General features: G+C 43.7%; 1 protein-coding gene across 4 annotated transcripts in view; it reads right to left on the reverse strand.

The window, feature by feature from the left end:
* FER1L6 (fer-1 like family member 6) overlaps positions 1-14,064 on the reverse strand; it is a 132,986-nt gene that overhangs the window by 81,482 nt on the left and 37,440 nt on the right. For 3 of the 4 annotated variants that reach the window (XM_074316372.1, XM_074316371.1, XM_019720433.2), the window contains 8 exons: positions 13,308-13,428; positions 11,649-11,703; positions 11,424-11,555; positions 7,846-7,908; positions 4,336-4,414; positions 2,571-2,727; positions 1,796-1,982; positions 621-813 (listed from right to left, as the gene is read on the reverse strand). In XM_074316372.1, the coding sequence (XP_074172473.1) occupies positions 621-813; positions 1,796-1,982; positions 2,571-2,727; positions 4,336-4,414; positions 7,846-7,908; positions 11,424-11,555; positions 11,649-11,703; positions 13,308-13,428 (987 nt within the window). Of the gene's footprint in view, positions 1-620; positions 814-1,795; positions 1,983-2,570; positions 2,728-4,335; positions 4,415-6,950; positions 7,416-7,845; positions 7,909-11,423; positions 11,556-11,648; positions 11,704-13,307; positions 13,429-14,064 lie in introns of those variants that run through there. The other variant, XM_074316373.1, reaches the window with a different exon arrangement.

Below are 14,064 nucleotides of genomic sequence, written 5' to 3' on the forward strand. Positions count from 1 at the left end.
TTGGGATTTAAAGGAGGGAGGATTTGTTGGCATATTTAGAGAGCTGTCACCCACTAATTTAGATTTTGCAAATCGGGGCCTTTCTCCTGGGTGGGAGCTCTTTGACGGACTCAGTGGATCCGCTAAGACGCTCCACTCCCCCCGCCCCGGGTTCTCCGAGTACAGTCAGCTGCACTCCCTGCATGACTCATGCTCTCGTGCTCCCATCCGTGAGTTGGGGGCACAATTTTGGAGGATCATTTAAACATGTCAACACCATTTGTAGCTTGTGAGCCACGCATAAATATGTGGCAGGTCAGATGTGGCCCGTGGACTAGAGTTTGCCCATTCTGGTCAAATCTAAATGCTTCATTTTTCAATTCAGAAACCTAAGCCTCCACGAGAAGGAATGCCTGTCTCAAAGACACACAGTGACATTCATGATAGACATGGGACCAGGACCAAGCCTCCTGGCTCCCAGAGCCTAGCTCCGTCCACTGCCCTGAACCCAGCCAAATCCCAGAATGCACAGAGCATGGAAGGGACCTGACATAGCGCCCACTCCAAGCCTCTCCTTTCAAAAATGAGGGCTCTAACTCAGTCATTTGGAGACCCTATTCCAAGTCAGACATAGGCTTCACCTTTATCTCCATCCTGCTCATTGGAGATTTTCTTCAGGTCGATGAAGTGGGTGGCAAGTGCTACATCATTCATGCTGCCTTCATCCCACACCTGGATTTTCACCCTCCGACACAATGGAGGGAACATTTCCTTGAAGACCACCTGCTCATGCCACACAGGATCGGCACAGTTCTTCTGCACTGTGGTTCGCCCCTAAAAATGAAGCCAGGAGGATGGGAGTCATGGAAAGAAATGAAAGGGGCCCTTGACTGGACCCAAGAAAACTCTTTAAACGAGCTGGAAATACAAAGTTCGTTGCTAAAAATCATGAACCTGCTTCCACCTCACACTTGTGAGAATCAGTGACACCCAGTGAGCATCACTGATGGCCTACTCTGCGCCAGACACCACACCAGGCATCGGGGACAAAGGTGAATGAGTCATCGTCCTGCCTCGGGAAGTTCTCCTCGTCATACTGGGATTGGGGTGAAACTAACAGCTGTGCAATGAACAGCTGTTCCATGCATCTCCAAGAAAGCAGCAGACAGAGTTCGGCCCTGAGCTCATGTTTTGTAAAAGTAAGACTTCGTGCAAATCACTTCCCCAGTCTGGACCTCAGGTTCCTTGTCATAAAATGTAGGTGATGCCCTAATCTAACCGCCAACGTGGTCTAACTCAAAAATACTCAGGGTTCACCCTGCCAGGTGGAGAGGATAGGATATACCTATATTTTAAGGGTAGAGACAACATGCATGTCAGCGGAAGCTTCAAAGTCCGGCCACCCAGGGTTAAGCTCCAACCATGTGCCCAAGCCCTGGTACGTCCAATGGTTCGTGAGCAGGAACAAGAATGTGTAGGCTTCCACAAGACAAGGACTACCTGGGAGGGGGGAGGTAATTTTACAGGGAAACAGCTCTGAGAAGCAGCCAGAGATGAGGAAGGAGGCCTGTCTGCCTGGGTCCTGTCTGCCTGTGATTCCCCGTGGCTTCTCTCTGTGATTGCCGGGGGGTCAGTGAGTGGCTAACCCTCCCCTTTTTCCCTGCCAGGTGCCGCAGTGCCTCTTTGTGGCAAGCTTTCTCTCTCAAGGCACTACCTAATTTTGATTTTAACTTAATTTCATTTAACTAGAAATATGTTGGGGAAAGAGCTGGGTTCTGGCTCAGGTCTGCCATTGTTGGTGACAATGGTTCCTCACCATCTGTCCGGCGAAGGAGACCTCCACGAAGGGATCCACGAGGTCCTTACTGTCACCCACAAATGCTTTGGTGACATTTGCCATGATGCTGGAGTTCATTTTGGGCAACCCTTCCGCTTTGTAGAGTCTCACATAGAATCTGGCCCAGGGTCTCTCTGATGGAAACCCCTGAGGGATCAAAAGGTTCCTTAGAGGGGGACAAAAACAAAAAATAAAAAACAACGCCCTGACTTGAAAGAAGAGAGAAAAGCTAGAAGCAATTTGGAAGCAGAAAGAAGGGTCCTGATATATAAGATAAATCTGAAAAGATTAGGATTCGTTCTTAAAATGAGCTTTCTTCCTGGTGTAAATGACAGCTAAGGGTACAATAAGAGTGACTGCAAACTCGTTCAGGTCCTGGAATTACAGAATAAACACTGTCTCCCACTCTGCACCTAAAAAAGGTGTACTAAGTCTTCCCATTTAACAAATCAGTCGTTGAAATTATAATCCACAGAAAAATCAACTAAATTCAAATAAATCAGATGACCTCAGCAATAGCTTGTCTATTATGGGTTATTATAGGAAGACAGCTTTTTCTTATTCTAGAAGCTGACCTCCCAAAGGATAGTCACACCTTTGATAAGACTCATCTTGATGCAGAATCCCAGGTGGACAAGCAATGAACTTGGCCGTTTGTTCTCATGGACCCATAAGGAAAGGGAAGGAAGGAAAGAGACATGGAAATTGGGACATATCATTTTCCATTGCATGGCCCTGGATGGACCTATCTCACTTTTCTATTTGTTCCTCAGCATCAGAGATCTTGGGGTTGGTCTTTAAGACATCGCCTTTCCCAGTCACGCTGATATCACACTTCAGGTACCCCTTCGTGCCAGTCCTGATGTCGCCAGGGTCTGTGAGCAGGGCCCACTTGTCACAGAATTGATGACCTGTAAAAAACATCCTGATACGATAGCTCACATATACTGCACAGATGGACCCAGCTGCTCCACCCAATTCTCTCGCACATCCAAGGCCTCGGACACTCTACCAAGGGGGTAGCTGCCTCCCTTTCCTCCCTCCCCTCCTATTCTTTGCTTCCCACCCTCTTCTCCATCTTTGTCTCCAGCCAGCCACAGGTATGTCGGAAGCCCTCACCCTCGTGGAATTGCCTCGACAGGATTCTAGCTTTGGCGGCATATTAGGACATCAATGGAGTATAGAGTCACACATTGTTTCACAGGCTGTGACTACGGCTCCATGGATCTTTTTGTTTGGCCTCCACTGTAAGTCCAAACTTCAAAATCTCTTAAAATATCTAGACTATTGCCTTATCTTTTCTAAAAAAAATCATTAAATCTGGCAATACAGAGTACACATTTCTACATGACAGCAAGTGGTCAAGGAGCTAAGCAGATGCTACTTCTTCCCTACGGGTCATGAGCCTTCCCAGCACCAACAGCTTCCATTACCCCTTAATGTATTAAACCCAGCCCACTGCACTCACTGGTGCTCACTGACTGTCCCCCACCAGTCACGTGAGCTGCAATCACTGTGATTCTCTTTCATGAGAAGATCTTTGTTGTTGGCTCTGTTACTTATTAGCTCTTGACCTTGGAAAATTACCTAGCTACTCTAAGCTTCATTTTCTTATAAATCAGAGATAATAATTCTTATTATAGCAAACCCGTATATGGCATGCTGCAGTCATTATTCTGTGCTGGGTTCCAAGCTAGGCACCTTATGCATATTTATTAACTTAATCCTCCAACGACCCTATGAAGGGGGTAGTGTTTTATCCCCATTTTTAAACATAGAAACTGAGGCATGGAGAAGTCAGCTCATTTGCCAAAGGTTATGCAATGAGGAAAGAGCAGAGTGGAATTTGAACCCAGGTAATCTGTATTCAGAGTCCATATTCTTCCCCCCCCCCCTCTACTTCTGCCTCCCCCCCACCCCACTCAGGTTCAAGCCGTTGTTTCTCAGTCTAATTGTGTAGGACACAGCTCCCTGGCACATGCTGGTGTTACGAGCCTTGCGTTCCCCCCGCCCCTCCAGCTGAGGCTGCCGGCGGCACACGGCTGCTCACGGCAGCACATAGTAGCCCACAGCAGGCCCAGCTCCAGGGAGAGCCATTGTTCACAATCTTAGCTGTAAAGGGCGCAACTCACTGGCCCATGTGGGAACTGAACCCGCGACTTCGGCATTAGGAGCTCAGCGCTCCAACCACCTGAGCCACCAGGCCGGCCCCCAGCTTCCATGTTCTTAACTTCTATACTCTCCTGCCTTACCTGCTTGTGTCTCACAGCATTAAATTAGACAGAATTTGTGAGAATAATAATAATAAAAACTTGCTCAGAAGTATGGACATATAAGATAATATTACCATTAGATTGTACAGTTTGAGGAAAAGAGCCATGTCTTGCTCAACTTTCTATAATTGGAGCTCAGTGCTATAGAATGAATGGTTAAATGGATGAATGAATAAATGAGTTGATCTCCAGGTGGGGTGAACTGGAGAAGAGTAAGAGAGATCTTGGGAGGAGATGCTTTCTTACCAGGTTGGTTGTACACTGTGCCCAGGTCCACTTTGAAGGAGCCAATCAGTATGCTTCCTATCAGCTTGTGGTGAAAGACCTGAGGAGAGATGGAGGAGTGAGTCCAGCAGCACGAAATTTCTCTTTGATTGTAAATCTGTGAAGATCCTGACACCTCAAAGAGGATTCTAGGCCTTGACCCTTGTCTGGCCTTCTCATCTGGAGCAGAGTGACATTTGTTCACCAAACCCCAAAGCAAGCTGTAAAGGACATCCAGAAGAACCTCTTCTTCACTGCAGGTTTTCAGCTCATTGTCTATTGAAGGACGCCTAACAGCCTGTCTGAAAGGGTTTTTTTGTTTTGTTTTTTTTGTTTTTTGTTCTTTTTTTTAAATCAAAATGAACTTCTGTGCAGCCTACCCTCCAACACCCATCCTTCAGTGCTTAGAGCAAATGTCACTTCCTCCAAGCAGCCCTCCCTGATGCCCCACAGCTTAAAGTGTTCCCTGCCTCCCTTAAACCCCCACAACATGTTCTCAGAGAACTCGTCACATACTGCCTTGAGAAGTTTTGAACACATACAATAGTCAGAACAAGGGAGATAGTCATCCTCAATATTTTGTCTAGTCAGAAGCCAGCAGAGTGCCTGGTTGGTTACAGCAGCACATTTTAATGCTGATGCTTTCACAATAAGGACATTTTAAAGGAAGGTGGCAGAACTGGGCCTGGGTCCAGAAACAACATTGTATGAGAAACAGCTGAAGAATCAGAAGGAGCTTAATCTTTAACCTTTAACCCAGAAAAGACAAAACTGGAGATGTGGGGGAAGGGTAATGGTGACTTAAGAGTCTTCAAATCTTGGCGACATTGCCACCTGAAAGAGGGGCTATGTTCTCCGTGTGGTTCCCAAGTTACACAGGAAGAGAGATTTCAGTTCACCATAAGGACAATTTTTATAAAAGAGCTTCCCAGCAATGGAATGAGCTTTCCTAGAAGTGGTGACCTCCCCATCACTGGATATAATCAAGTAATGCCCAAGAACCCTATGTCAGGGAGGTGATGGAGAAAGATTCTTGCACCAACTGGAAGTTAAACTAGATCACCTCTAAATTTTCTTCTAATTATAATATCTTATGAGTCCCTTGAATCAAGGATAGCTTCCTACTCTCTTCTACCCACCACATGTCCTTGTTCATAATAGGTATTCAATAAACATTGAGTGAATTAATGAATCAAGGTCTGATAGAATGGTGGATGAATGGGAGAATTTTGTAGCTTCTTAACAGCTCCATTTGGTAGAGGCAATAAGAAATAAGAAATTCAATTGACTTCAAGAAAGAAGACACAACAGCCCTTCCCATCTTCCTTTCCACTCTTTCTCCCTTGCCCAACCCTTGCAAGGGTGTTAGAGAACTGGGGGGAAGCAAGGACAGCTTGGCTTGAACAGAAGAGTTACTTAAGTCCATGCACACCAAGCTCACAGCTGCTAATGTGGCTTCCCCAAGGTCCAAGCAAGAACACAAGCTTGACTCCACTCTTCTTAGGTCAAAGGCATCTGGGTCCCTGTGGGCACAACGGGAGGCCAGAGCCCTGAACGGATCTTTAAATAACACAAGAGGCCTCTCAAATCATCCACCCAGTGTGAATGCCAGGAAACCCTGGCATGATCAATCAAGCATTAGAACACCAGAACTCTGGGGCATCTCCCACACAGAGGGTTGGGGACCCTGCGTGCCTGGGGCCATTGTCAAGGGGAGATGGTCTTTGGCACCACTAGAGTCAGCCACAGCCGGGCTGCCCCTATAGCAGCTGCTTACAGCACTCCCCCCCTTCTTCTGCCATGTTGAATTTATTCTGGGCGTGCTAACTTGTAGTTCAGGGACTGGCAGGAAACTCGCATTCAACACGTCCCTCTCAAGGGGAATTTCCCCTTTAAAACTCTTTGGCCTCTGTTCCTAAGGGTCATTTGGGGAGAACAAAGTGTTCTCTTCTTCCAAGTTAGAGGAACAGAAATAGGTAGTACCAGTTTTGATCCTCTGTCTAAAAATACACTTGCCCACAGAGAATCATGAACCTTGTCTATAATACAGTATAAAAGTCTAGCCATTAACTGTTATCTGCAATCTAGACAGTCCTTTAGGAGCCTGCTATAACGCCGATCTCACAAACAGGTCGTTTCCTGAGCTATGCAATATAACAAAGTCCTGGGCAATCCTCCAGGTCCTGAAATATCTTTTTGTCACCATGCCTGAAATTCAAACATGAAGGATGTTTGGCTTATGATGACTTTTCATTCTTCAAGAGTCACATTCTTCAAGTGCCCCTTGGAAAGTCAATATCCTACTTTCATTATTGCCTAAGCCTCATGCAGGACGTCTATATAATGTTATATGTATTACTATGTATATGAACAAAATACTAAAATAGAGATGAGTGGATGGTAAAGACAGGCAAGGAAGTCTCCAAATCAAGTTTTATCATCTTCACAGCTCTCATTAGAATTGGTGTCACTGTTAAGAAAACATTTCCTCATTTTCCACACCTCTTATGTTGGCACATAAAGTCCTTTGAGAACTATTGGAAGACAGCACTTACCCTTCCACCCCCCACCCCACCCCGCCACTTTCAGGCATGTACCCCCTTGTTACCCTCTCCATGGGAGAAGCAGCGGTCTCTCAAACTGGTGAGTTCGATGCAGTCTGTCATCCACTGGCCTCTGTCCTTTCCTTGTGAAGATGGTAATGACCCCATTTGTCTTCTCATGTGGACTCTTACTGCTTCCATGTGGCCCTTTCCCTCCCCATTCCTGTGTACCATGTGGCGGGCCAACCTGGATAAGTCACCTGGGTAGACCAGGAAGCTCTCTGTCTCTACTCTTCAGTCTTGATCTGTGGCAGTAGGAATTCACCCAATAGGGCTAAGGAAGGGTCTATACAGCAGAACCAACACCCCACCACTACCACTGGCAGTTCTGGATGTCTACACTCAAAGGCAACTAACTATGAAGAAGCCAAATGGTAACAACTTGTGCTCCAAATCACATTCTCTGATTCAGCATTCCTGACATATTTGGTACCTTCCTGATTCTTTTTTGTTGTTGTTAATTTCTGTTTATTACTAATGAGGAGGGGAAAAGGTGTGATTAATTATCATTAGTGTGGCTATCACTCCAAGAGGGAAACACATTTGTTTCATAGAAAGAAACCAGCTCAAAAATGCCAATCCATTAAGACGTCATTTGAAGCATATTTTTCACATTCCCACATTAGCAAGCTACACAATTCAATTTGTGATGGCTTGATAGAAGATTGCAACTTGCTTCCAAAAAGCAAACATTTTCTTGAGAAGGTTTTCATTCCCAAACTCCTCTACCTTGGTTATTTCAAGCCCTAGCCTGTTGGTTTCAAACTCACCAGCTCACACTCACAGTCCTGAATCCTATTCTGCCCTAAACCGGCTGAGCTGTCCTAGAGAGTTCCCGATGCCAATCTCTCCCACCTGCCCCCACTCCCACCAGCAATGATGTACTTACTGAGAATTTGATGATCTTGTCAAATAGATGAACTTGGGGCCCAGTGAAGTCGAAGACAAAGTGCTGTAAAACATAAAGTTCATTCTGACTGTGAATCCCAGGCTTGCATTGAAGAACTCTGTTCCTGGAGTAGATTTACATTTGTATTGGTCTAACTGATTGTGGCGTGGTCCTTAAGGGCATGAAAATTTATATCATCAATCAACTGGCCATCCCTTATTGAAGGTCATTAAAATTGTTTTAAGTTTTTTTGTTTTTTTCAAATACAAAAAATAAAAAAGAACGTTACCAACAGCATCTTTGCACAGGATCCATGTGAGTTTTCCTCTAAAATAGACATGAAACGTGGAATTGTTGGGTCATGGTTTCTGTGCATGTAAATTTTTAGTAGCTAACATGAGATTTCTTTCCAAGCGAGCTAAGCATTTTCCATACCGACAGGATGGAGGAATGACAGCGTATGAAAAATAGTCATTTCTCCACACCCTTGCCAATCCTTGATACTGTCAAATCTTTTACTTTACTTTACTTTACTTTACTTTACTTTACTTTACTTTACTTTACTTTACTTTTATTTTATCCTATATACAATGATGGGTGAAAATAGTATCTCTGTGTGGTTTTAATTTGTAGTAAGCTGATGTAAACTTGATTTTCTCAGGAGTTTTCAGTTTCCAACATCCCTGTGAAATTGCTGACATGCACCAGTGAGAGAATGAAAAGAAATTATGGACAAGGGAGATTTCTGATTTTAAGAAGGTGATTGTATTTTAGAGTTGAAGAAGTTTATCTAGACTGGTCTACCTATTCTACAGCTAAGAGGACTGAAGACCAAAGAATTTAAGAGACATGCCCAGAGTCCTAGCTAGTTAGTGCGGGGCCTGGGACCAAAGCTGGGTTCTCCTGAAGATATTGCTCAAGGGTCTCGGTACTAGATGTTTCATCATGTGAACTTTATCAAGTCCCTCCCACATGTGAGCTTGTACATACGATCCTAAGGTGCAGAAAACTGGAATGGTGCTTTGCTGTGGGTTGTGTGTTTTGGGGACTGATGGGGATTGGGGGAGATGGAACTGGGAAGTTGCTTTGTGCATCATTTATTTTGTTTTTGGGCTGCAGGATGGAGCTGCACATGGCAGCAGTAGCAAAGGGTGAAGTGACTGCTGTGAGCCTGTTTTTATGGGCAAAACAGAAAAATCAAAATGTGGCAACTGAAAGACGTCATCATATATTATAATGAGACCTTCAGAACGTCAGTCCTTAGGTAGCAATGAAACGTTAGAGTATATCCAGGGTATTCTGTTTAAGAAAACAGGAAAACGTGTAACATTTCAGGAAGTTTTTCACATATATGTTCAAACTTTTTAAGAGTTTGGTGCACAGAATTTCTTTTATGTGTGAAATTCACTTACATGAAAATGTTCTCTCTCTGATATACGAGATGCCGTGGGTTCCTCTGGACCAATAAATTAGTTCTAATGTTTATTGCCTTCTGCTCAGTTTCATATTTCAGACTCAATTGCCTGACACCGGTTCCCTAGACCTCTGAGCTCACACACATTTTTCTAGCTGGGAAATAGTCCCAAGCCACTACTAACCAGTTCCTGCAATATTTGATGAACTTTGGACTTGAAAATTAAAGTCAAAAGCTGTAACAAAGGTTTTTAATTCAATTGTAACAAAGGCTTTTACTTCAATTTGTGTTACTGATTACAGCTGGGTAGAATTTAATGTCATTTAGTTCCAGGATTGTTATGCATAAAGCAAATACTAATTATACTAAATTTGTAGAGCTTTGCACTAAAGCATTTTCATGCACATTATTTCATATCACATCCATGCCAAAAGGTGTTATGGATGTGGGGAGTGGAACAGGAAGGAAACAACTGCCACTTTAACTCATGGTAAAAGGATCAAAGGCAAGAGTGACAAAGAGGAACAGCGTTAACGGCTGAAATGGGATTTGGGTATTTTCTACTGGTTTCATTATCCATGCTCTCCCTGCCTTCCTTTTCAATTACCACTCTCATTAGGAAAATAATTAAGGGTTTACTGCATTTTTTGATAACTCCTGGTGTCGAAGTATGTAAGAGAGAACAAGCACTCTTGTATATCGTTAGAGTATAAATTGTTACCTCTTTGGAGGGCAGTTGGGTGATATCAAATTTTTAAATGCATATACTCTGCTCTAGTTATGCCACATAAATATTATTTAAGAAGTACCCAAAGACTGGAAATAATTTTAATATCCATCAATGAGAAATTGATTGGTTTAGTAAATTACAGTGTGTCGCTGCAATGGGAAATGCTACAGCAACTAGTGAAAATGAGATTGAACTGTATGTCCTGGTATAGACTAATCTCCAAGACACATTGGTTTGTGAAAAGAGCAAGGTCCAGGACAGTGTGTATAAATGCTACCATTTGGTTGCAATGTTTATTTGTAGTCTTGTACGCGCCTGGAATATCTCTGGAAGGATTTAAAAACACTTGGTGAGAATGGCTGCCTCTAAGGAGGGGAACTAAGAGATTAGGGATCAAAGATCAGTGGGGCACATATTTTTCACCACATATCATTTTATACTCTTTGCATCTTTTACCATTGTTTTACTGTATAATCTTTTTATTTTAAAAAGAAAATTTGGGGGCTGGCCCAGTGGCTCAGGCAGTTGGAGCTCCATGCTCCTAACTCCGAAGGCTGCCGGTTCGATTCCCACATGGGCCAGTGGGCTCTCAACCTGGTTGCCAGTTCAATTCCTCGACTCCCGCAAGGGATGGTGGGCAGCGCCCCCTGCAACTAAGATTGAACATGGCACCTTGAGCTGAGCTGCCGCTGAGCTCCCAGATGGCTCAGTTGGTTGGAGCTTGTCCTCTCAACCACAAGGTTGCTGGTTCGACTCCCGCAAGAAATGGTGGGCTGTGCCCCCTGCAACTAGAAAACAGCAACTGGACCTGGAGCTGAGCTGCGTCCTCCACAACTAAGATTGAAGGGACAACAACTTGACTTGGAGAAAAAGCCCTTGAAGTACACACTCTTCCCCAATAAAGTCCTGTTCCCCTTAAAAAAAAAAAGAATTCGGTGTGTTTAATATTTAGAAGCTTCGTGTCTCTCTTTAATGTTTTCCTTTACAATTTTTACACTGATTAAAAAAGTACAACTTTTTTCACTTCCCAATGCAGCATGCCTGTTCCAAAAGTATTAATTAATTCCATTCCCAATGTTTCTGCCATGCGGAAGAATGTATATCTTCTCACTAACCAAGATGCAACACATTTTTTGACTATCAACTCAGAGCTTATCATGGCTGAAGATGAGCTCATAAGAAACAAGAAAACGGGTCTTACTAAAAACATAGGAATGTATTTAAAATCAGGAGGACTTCCTTACCTCTCCTTTCCATTATCTTTTTGTTAACATGTATAGGGCTGTTTGTAAGGAGGCTCAGAGAAATGAGTGATGGGAAGCAATCATTTAAGATAAGTGAAGGGCACTGGTTTTCTATTCGGCTGAAGAATACAACAAGAGCGGCAGTGAAGAGAGTGTTGGTGAGAGAATGGAGGTGACTTCCACGACTTACCTCATTGTAAAATGGGCTGTTGGTTCCCTCCTTCACTGTGCTTTGCCTCTTCTCATCGCCGACTTCAATGATCACAATCGGGTCGATGTTCTCCCCCACCAGCTGGCGGGCCTCGGTGACGGTTATGGCAATCTACAACATAAAGCAGCACAGACGCACTCTGGCCCTGGCCGTTCCTTCACACAAGCAGTGGGGGAGGCTGGGTAGGAAGAGTCCATCACTTACTTGATAATTTAGGGATCTGACCTCGCCATCATGGATCTTCGTCACCAGTTTTGATCTATGAAAAGAAAGTTTAATGCATTTATTTCATCAAATAAGAATGTACATTAGATCCAGAAGCCATGGTAATATTTTCCCAGGTACTTCTAAGTGCTTTTATTTCTATCCTATTGCATAGTCTCTTTATATCTCTGGGGGAGGTAAGTATAAATGAACCAGGGACTCAACCTCTCTATGACTCAGTTTTCCCATCCTAAAAACGGAGCTAATAACAGCACTTCCCATGTGAGGTGATTGCTATAATTCAATAATATAATGCATGTAAAGGTTTAACCCAGGGCCTGACGAGGATAAATTTGTACTCTTCTTGTGAATGTGATGACCAGTGTTATTTAGGTTTTATAGAATGAAAAACTGAGATTCTCCAGCAAGTCAGTGGCAGAACTGAGCATGAATAGGACTTCCCTTGCCTCCAGTCTGACCCTTCTATGGGACCACTTTGCCATTTTTGGGAGCTATAACCATTCTGAGTGTCGTGATTGCTTCTGAGAGAATTGGTAAAAGAGAACATTAGGAACAACCAAGATTCCATTTCAGTGAGCTTTCACATTCCAGAAGATTTCATTCATCTGGACAGTCATAAATAATTGAAAACAGCTGTGCAACACCTGGAATTTAGACATTGGATAATAGTAGAAAGAGTCAAAATTTCCTTATAATCATAGAAGCAGCAACGGGTGGGAAATGAGCTGCGCTTGAGTTCCTACTGAGTTTTTTTCTCTTGCCTTCTAACAATACCATCTTGCCTCTGGCCTCATTCCATTTCTGCTGACAATAATTGAATCCAGTAGAGAACAGAGGAAATTAGCAGAAATGTCAAGGCTTTGGAGTTGGACTGATCAGAATTAGAAAATTTGTTCTCCCCAATTTTGTGATGCTAGCCTTAATTTCCTCCCCTGAAAGTGGAGGCCCTGATACCATATGGAGGAGAGCCCAGTGGTACCAGGTGAAGCAATCCTAGACTATTGCACCCCCAGCTAACCCTCAGATGAAAATCAGCAGAACTACCACATGACCCCAGACACATGAGTGATGTATCTGGGACTATTTGGAATCAGTAAAAGTACCCAACTAACCTGTAGACTCATGAGCAATAATGAATATTATATTAAGCCACAGAATTTGGGGGTTATTTGTTACACGTCACTAGCTAACTGATACCACAAATCACATGCAGAACACCAGTTTGTTCTGACTTTTTGTTGGGTAGTATAAGAACCACCTTTTCATTCGGGACAAATACAAAGCTAAGATGTCTAGCACTTTGATGAATTAAAGAGTAGGTCAGGGACAGCTCTTGAATCTCTCTCCTGTTGCTGCTGTCATTCCTGAACTAAGAGGGACATGAGCACCTTACCTCAGGGTATTTAAGGCTAAACACTGGTAGAGCCAGGACCCTGGCCTGCTGAAGGCTGACCAGTTTCAAGAGTCCAGCACTGCCGTAGAGAAAGCTGGACATCAGGACACAGCTCTCTGCCTTAGACCTGTGCTTCTTCGTAGACGTGACTGGGTGCTATTCTCTGTTCTCCCAGAGCCTGTGGGGGAACCTGGCACAAGAGGTGATCAGCAAATGTGTGCTCACTGTCTGCATCTGCATTATACCTTCTCTTTGGAGGAGCTGAGGGGACGGGAGTGACAGAAGAATCATCATAAATCAAATCTCCTCCTGGTCCTTCCTGGTGAGAAGTCCCCTCCTGTGGTGCTTCTGCATCACCTTGACCATCTAGAGAAGATAAAAGAAAGAAAACTCTGTTCAATAGGACACACAGTAGCAACCTGAGCCCCCAGTCTGTATCCAGCACTATGCCAGGGGTACCAGGATTCATAAGACAGTCCTTGCCAGTGTCAAATTTAACATGTGATTGGCAGAAAAACCAGACACATATCTTACTTTTGAAAAATAGGCATAGTCTGTTTCCAAAGAAGAGCATGTTGATGTGTATATATTGTGGAAAGAAAACTTGTTTGTGAATTGAAAGGCATGTTTTCAAGTCATAACCTTGTAATTTATTCCTCCTGAACCTCATTACCAACATTAAAGTCCATAAGAATCACCTGGGAAGCTGTTAAAATGGATTCCAATTTAATAGGTCTGGGGTTTCTAAGAGCAAGGTCACAGGTAAGGCCATTCCCGTGTCTGAGGGTCAATTTCGAGTAGCCCGGTGAGGCAGGTTAAATAATGTTCCCCGAAGATATAGGGTCTTAGTCCCTGGAACCTGTAAATGTGACCTTATTTGGAAAAAGGTCTTTGCAGATGTGATAAAATTAAGCTTTTGAGGTGAGGAGATTATCCTGGATTGTAAAGTGGGGTCCTAACTGCAGTCACCTTTTCCCTCAAGGGTGAGAAAGAGGGAGGAAA

Source organism: Rhinolophus sinicus, linkage group LG12, assembly GCF_036562045.2.
Source record: "Rhinolophus sinicus isolate RSC01 linkage group LG12, ASM3656204v1, whole genome shotgun sequence".
Taxonomy (NCBI): domain Eukaryota; kingdom Metazoa; phylum Chordata; class Mammalia; order Chiroptera; family Rhinolophidae; genus Rhinolophus; species Rhinolophus sinicus.